Source organism: Chrysemys picta, chromosome 2 (assembly GCF_011386835.1).
Source record: "Chrysemys picta bellii isolate R12L10 chromosome 2, ASM1138683v2, whole genome shotgun sequence".
NCBI classification, from domain to species: domain Eukaryota; kingdom Metazoa; phylum Chordata; order Testudines; family Emydidae; genus Chrysemys; species Chrysemys picta.
Genome location: NC_088792.1, coordinates 223,141,201 through 223,148,233, shown reverse-complemented (window position 1 = coordinate 223,148,233; position 7,033 = coordinate 223,141,201). Strand labels below are relative to the sequence as shown.

General features: G+C 48.5%; 1 protein-coding gene across 1 annotated transcript; it reads right to left on the bottom strand.

The window, feature by feature from the left end:
* Positions 1 to 1,320: 1,320 nt before the first annotated feature.
* LOC101936816 (transcription factor Sox-17-alpha-like) lies at positions 1,321 to 4,735 on the bottom strand. Its single transcript, XM_065585558.1, has 2 exons — positions 3,274 to 4,735; positions 1,321 to 2,638 (listed from the first exon to the last, which is right to left on the bottom strand). The coding sequence occupies exons 1-2, from the start codon at positions 3,569 to 3,571 to the stop codon at positions 1,743 to 1,745; spliced, it is 1,194 nt and encodes a 397-aa protein (XP_065441630.1). The 5' UTR covers positions 3,572 to 4,735; the 3' UTR covers positions 1,321 to 1,742.
* Between the last annotated feature and the right edge of the window lie 2,298 nt (positions 4,736 to 7,033).

The window sequence follows — 7,033 nt, the reverse complement described above, 5'->3', positions numbered from 1 at the left end:
AAGTTGCTACTATAATGAAGTCATATGCTACATTTCAGACATAATACCACATAACTGCGTTAGAGCCTGATCCAACATTCATGGATCAGGCGATGTCTGCATAAGTTTTCAGGTAAAGGACACTATTTCATTTCACTGTCCAGATGAAAGTCAGGTGAATCATAGGATAGCTAGACCTTCTCTCTCACCCCAGCTCCAAGGGTTCTATTCTGCCACCCATGCCTCGGGCAGTACAATACTTCAAATAGTGTCATTGATTTCACTGGGAGTGAAGTGTTACTTAGGATAAATAAAGGAAGCAGAAGCCTGCCCTAAAACTGAATATGAATTTATAAATCCAATGTCGCCACTTGATCCACCCCTACTTCGTCTTAGCTGAAAAAGTTTTCTGAAATTAAACATTTTAATCCCTTGTAATTATGCATGTGTTTTTAACAGAAACACTGGAATGACCGCACCGAAAGGTTTTTCTATCTGAAGTGGCACTGACATATTTGCAAGGTCAGACCGAAATGAAGTAGTAATGCTTACCAGTAAGAACACTAACGTCTAAATTCCTATTTTAACTTATTAATGGAATGCTCGGTTACAAAAATAACAGCTTCCTGAATATTTGGGAATCAGCTATGGAAAATTGAACTCTAAAAGCCCCCGATTTGCACGTGTGTTACAGTGTGTGAACTAAAATACAATGTCAGATTTATGCTTGAGAGGACATTGACTCCCCTCAGTCTTTTCCTGTAAGTGAATCCTCCTCTTCCACATACACTGAAGACAGGCGTTCAGTCGCAGACTACATTATTTCTACATGAGCTAGTTGCATTTGTTGGTTGGCACTTTTAAAGAACGATCCTGTTTCCCAATGAATTCAAACGTCTGGACGATTCATTAGATGCACGACAAAGAGCTTAAATATGTTGGTGTAATATTTCCTTTCCCCTTTAACTTCAATTTTACTATAAGCATACAGATAAAGCAGGTTCGATTAAATTTTTTTTTAGACTCAGCCTCTCCAAACCAAATCCCTAAAAAAACCCACATCAATATCTGAATTTTCTAATAAACAATATTTTGAGGGGAGAGATATTTATCAATTCCTTCTGCCATTTAACTAAGATAAAACCCAGATTTAAAAAATAATAATAAAAATAATAAAAAAGTCGTTTGACATTACCTCCGATTACTTATATTTAAGTATAATGAAGTTCTCTTTACTGTAAAGACTTTGAATGAAAACAGGACATTCATCTAAATAGCTACTAAAGGGAACAATTCAGTAACTATCAAATACATTAAAAGAATACTAATTGTAGATGTAAGGGGACATAAAAATGAAAACTTTTATTATTTTTCCCTTTATTTGTAAAAGTGCAAAATTAGTCTGTACAAAACCCAAATTCAATATGTATAAAATTGAACAGTCACAACATTTTAAACAGCATCGTGAACTCTTCCAGGAGCTGATAAGTTACAGTCCAACTGTGCAGCTATCTGAAGTTTAAATAGTTTTAATTTTCAGTTCAGGGTGAAACACTAGAATTGCACCACTTGGGGATCAGATGGAGAGCTGTCTTTCAACCCTTGAGTGGGTCTCTGTCACCTGTCAGTTCTCAAGATTCCAATAAATTACATAAATAGGAGCAAAGCACACACCCTTCTGTACAAGGCTCCCATCACCAGGGAGTCCGCCACACACTCCCAGCTACTTCACACAGCGAGAGCGCTGGGAGTGACCGTGTCTCTCAGGCGTCTGGGTAAGTGCAGTAATACACAGCAGTACTTGCATCCGAAACCACGGAGGAGATGGGCCCGTGGGCGTCTGGCGCGGGCAGGCCGGCTTCGTGGCCCGGGAAGTGGAGCCCTAGCTCGGGCTTGCAGGCGAAGTGCAGGTACTGCTCGAATTCGGTGCGATCCACGTCGCCCAGCAGTTCGTCCTGCGACAGGTGCTCCAGCGGCTCCCTGCACTGCTGCGCCTCGGGCGGCGGCGAGGGCTGGCAGGGCTGCGGCAGGAGCTGGGGAGCTCGGGCCGGGCCGGCGGGCGGGCACAGCTGCCCGTAGTAGGCGTGCAGGGGGCCCTGGCAGCCCAGCAGGCTCTGCAGGGAGCTGAGCTGCCCCAGCGGCTCGGCGCGGGGCAGGTGCCTGCGGAGCGCGGCGCTGGCCTGGCTCTCGGCCCCGTGCGTGTAGCACTCGGCCGCGGGGTAGCCGTAGGGCGCCAGCTGACACTCGTCCTGCAGGGGCGGTGTGAAAAAGGCCGTCTCGGTCTCCGCCGCGTCCAGCGGGGAGGGGTCCGGGGTCGGCAGGTTGTAGCCGTCGAAGGCGGCAGCCAGGGGCTGACAGTCCCGGTAGTGGCCAAGCGCCGGGGGCAGCGCGCTCTGCACGGCGGGGTAGCCCTGCTCCGTGTAGGGCAGGCTCTCCACGCACATCCTGCTGCCCTCGCTGGCCAGCCCGGCGCCCGGCGCCTCCGCCAGCCCGTGCGGCAGGAAGCCGCTTTCCACGCGCTTCAGGCGCTTCACCTGCTTCCGCCGGCGCGGCCGGTACTTGTAGTTGGGATGGTCCTGCATGTGCTGCACCCGCAGCCGCTCCGCCTCCTCCACGAACGGCCGCTTCTCCGCCAGCGACAGCGCCTTCCAGGCCTTCCCTGCGGGGCAACAAACCGCGTAACCCTGCGGCTCTTCCGTGCGCCTCCCCGTGCGCCCCGCTCCGTGCGCCCCACCCAGCACCTGGCCGCCTCCATCCCCCCTGTGCGCCCCCCCCCCCAACGCCCGGCCGCCTCCATCCCCGCTACCCACCCCGGGCGCCCCTCCCTCCTCCGTACCCCAGACGCCTCCATCCCCCCGAGTGCACCCCCGCAACTCCCGGCCGCCGCCTCCCCGCCCCCCCCCCCACTCTGGGCGCCCCTCCGGTACCCGACTGCCTCCAGTGCGGCCCCCCAACGCTCGGCCGTCTCCATCCCCACTACCCACCCCGGGCGCCCCCCATCCGGCAGCCTCCATTCCCCCACCCGCGGCCTCGAGCTCCCCTCGCTAACCCAGTCCCTGGGCGAGAGCCATTGGCAACTCCTGCCATACCCTCTGCCCCAGCGCACCAGCCCCGGGTCCAGTCCGGGCCCCGCAGCCGCCTCGCTCGCGGGGCAGGTACCAGCAGCACTCGGTAACTTTCCCTGCACGCCGCTCGCAGAGTGCGGGGAGCCTCCCCCACTTCCCAGCTCCGGGCCGGGCCGAGGCAGGTGGGAGGAGAAAGCCCCCCCGGCCCGGCTCACGAGCGGACACTCACCCAGCATCTTGCTGAGCTCCGCGTTGTGCAGGTCCGGGTTCTGCTGCGCCAGCCGCTTGCGCTCGTCCTTGGCCCACACCATGAAGGCGTTCATGGGCCGGCGGATGCGGGACTCGCTTTTGGCCCTGCTGCTCGCAGCCCCCGCCGGGGTCGCCTCACTCTTCACCTTGGCGTCTGCGAGGGGGCTCAGGGACTCTGCCCACTGGCAGGGGCCCAGGGCCGGCATCATGATGGGGAGCGAGCACCTTGCCTGCGTCTGGTCGTCGCTGCTGGCGTAGCCCGCATCGGGGCTGCTCATCTCGGGGCAGCCGGAGCCACCGGGAGGAGCCGGGCTGAACCGGACCCGCCTCCGACCCCTCCCCGGGCAACAGCTGGGAGGAAAAGGACCGTCTGCTCCGAGCAGCCCCCTCTCCCCCTGGCTCGGCTGGGGCAGCAGGGACAGCTCCCCTGGCAGGCTGGGCGCGCGGGGCTGGGCGCGGGACGCCGCTGATTGAAGCAGGGTCTCGGGGGTGGGTGGGGGGACAACAGGCTCACTGCTGCCAGCTGTCAGAGCGCGGCCGTATTTACCCAGAGCCGCGGCCAATGGCGGGGCGGGGGCGGGCTCTGGGCTGGGAAGGTGACGGGGGGCTCGACGCTCCGAGCGGGGAATGGAAGAGTCCCAGTCCCGCCCCTTCCCGCTACTCTTTACCTGTGCAGGTTACAGGACAGACAGCGCCGGGTGGGGACGGGTTTTTCCAGGATTCAGATCAGAATGCGAGGAGCAAGCGCGCCTATGGGTATATGCTCTATATTGTGAGAAATCCCTTTTTAAAACTATGTAAACTCATTTGTAATACAGTTGAATGTATCCTAATAATCATTATTATGTTGCTGATGGCTTGAACTGGGACCAAACAAGAGCAGCACCTATTGGATAGGCATTGTACAAACACTGAAGCCTAAATTCTCCCCAAGAGCTTGTAATATAAATAGTCAAGACAGAGAAATATTCGAAAAAGGGATATACCATAAAAGCAGAGCCATCAATATGATGGCACAAACTTCATGTTAGCTCCACCATTTTTAAATTTTAGATCGGGTTTGGCTGGGAGGGGATTAGCTAAATCATTAGCAAAACTTGATACCTCTTTTCTCTAAATTTCATAACTAGCATAGAAATGTCCAGTTTAGTAGTCTGGGGAAGGAATATCTTTCACACGTAAGTTAAAGGTGCATCTCAGTACTTTGCATCCAATGAATAGCTCATTAAATTAAAGCCTGTACCCTCACATCAATTTTTCCTTCTTGTAATCCGTAAAAACAATAGATTTTCAGTGATGTGTTTCCAATACATACAGCCTGGACGTGGTAATATAACGCTCAGTACTTGTGTTCACCTTTACAACAATCTTTTCACCTCATAGATGCTTTGAGTATTTAGAAGTATGGTGAACATACCATGCTCGTAACATGAATATATGAGGTAAACAACTGTGAAGTAAATATACATAGCTGGGTATTTTGCAAACATAAACATGAAATCAGATCACATAGAGATACATGAATTATATTTTATATATACATATATATTAGATTGTGTGTTCATCTGGCATATAAGGTCATAAAAATTACAACTTTTTCATAAAGTCTCAGATTAATGTTTGCATTGTTATAGGGCGCTATTAAATGCATGAATGCTTATCTTAGAACAGCGCCGAGCTTTAAACATAAGATCAAAGAGGCTTATTTAGTTAAGGACACCTTTGTTTGGACAACAGCTACAGGCAAATAACCTCACACTACATGAATCCTCTCCTGAATTCATGAATGAACTCAGCCTCGCCTTTAATGAAATCCAGCGTTTTATTTCATGTTTCCTGTAAAATAAGAATCTATTCCTTTACAATTGAAATATCTAGTAGAGATTCAAGAAAGCAATACCTTGAGATGCACTACTGTGACCGAAGTAACTAACTGTTGTGATTGCCTTTTGGGCCCATTCTTGGTTTTATGTCCCCTTTTCTAAAGCCATAGAAATGCTTAGATTTCTCATGTATCTGTTATAAATTATTGTGTTTAAAGTCTAGTATTAGGAGTCGAACGTTGTGTATTTCGTACAGAAAAAGGCATTTATCCCTGTCGCAAAGATTCCAACCCGTTACCAAAGGACTAGAAAGAAAAGGCACATTTTGGGCTTTTCCCCATCTTAATGTTTGTTCGAGAGAAAGTTTGGGAACGGAACAGACAAAATTGAAAAGTATCAAGGGCAAGAATTTAAATATATCTTTGTCTCTTTGGCTTGTGTGGCAAATGCTACAAAAATTATTACGAAAATAAGCTGCTTTCTATAAATAGCCGCAAACTGTACCAGTACCAAAATAATCTTTCCACATTGTATATTTAAAATTAGCTTTAAAATAAATTCAGTAATCTAGATATTTTAATTTTGTCCGCAAAAACTGCATTATTATAGTTAATTGGTCACAACAATCAGAAACGCCTATTAGAATTAGTTTTAAGGGTTCAAATACAAACTGTATTGCGCTAACTCCTGTACTCTCTCCTTAAGCCTTTCTCCCTTCGTGTTCTTTTTTTTAAATATGGTCATCATCCATTTTTTTAATATATTTATGGCTGCGGCTTTAATATTGTGCCCAGTCTGGATGTGCTGGTGACACTGGACCCCTCAGAGTCCTAGGCTAGGGGTTTAGTATCTTCTCAGCAATGAGTCACATATTAGTGGATTACTGGGGAAAAAATGAGAGAAAGATATCTTTTATCTGGATTAAATTAACGCGACGGGAAAATATACATCCCTTTTATTGCACATTGCTGCATATTCAAAGTAGGAGTAGAAAGCAAGATAACTTAAAATTAAAAGAGAAAGCCAACTATTAGCTCCCAACTGATCTGCTGCTGATTATATTTCGAGGGCTGATTTAAAACCTATTGGCGTGAATAAACTTTCATTGCTTCGGATCAATCCCCCGCTGCATTGGGGCCCTGTCCTTATGATTTAGCTCAGACAAAATTCCTACCTTCTGCAGGATCTGACCTCTGGAAGAGAGTATATTCAAGCAATCCTTTTCAAATTCAAGGACAGCACAAGTACTTTTGGGAACATTCAACTTCAAGAGGAAGAAATTCTGCGGAGCAAACATTTTAATAGCTCTGCAAATTTAGTGAATGACTATATATAAAGTTCACGCCAGAATTTCTGCAATTCCTATGCTGCAATTTCTAGCATAGGCGAAAACGTCTTTTCATATAATGAACATGAGGTCATGAAATAAGCAAACCGCCGCTGACTTTGCTTGGGAGATTTGTGCAAACAGTTTCTACAGCTCGTTGATCTGGGATCAAAGGGAATATAAAGTGTGTTTTGAATCCGAGCCGATAAAGTAAAAGCTTGCTGATTTGTATGGAAAATTTGGCAGTGTGTGACCCTTCCAGTGCATTTGGTGTCATGGATAGATTATCCATCCCCACCCCCCGTTCTGTTTGACTGTGTGCATGGTTCATTACTGAATTCCAAACCCAGCCTACTTATACCAAACCATCCTGACTGCTGAGATTGAATTGGATTAGAAAGCATCAAGTTGTGCCCACTGCTAAACTTCGTTTTCCTTAGGAGTTACTAAAGCAGCCTCTACTTGTGACTATGTGTATCCAAAACCCTTCACCCTCACACGAACTGGGGGCGGGGAGGGGGGGGGGTCATTCGTTAACTTTCCCAACCTAACAATGCCACTGAGAGTTCAGCTTTCTGATTTATTGACCT

Bases quoted from the DNA above. Each gene is read 5' to 3' on its own strand.
- LOC101936816 (XM_065585558.1), bottom strand. From the start codon at position 3,571: ATGAGCAGCCCCGATGCGGGCTACGCCAGCAGCGACGACCAGACGCAG. The intron at 2,639-3,273 runs GTGAGTGTCCGC...GTTGCCCCGCAG, and splicing joins GGAGCTCAGCAAGATGCTGG to GGAAGGCCTGGAAGGCGCTG.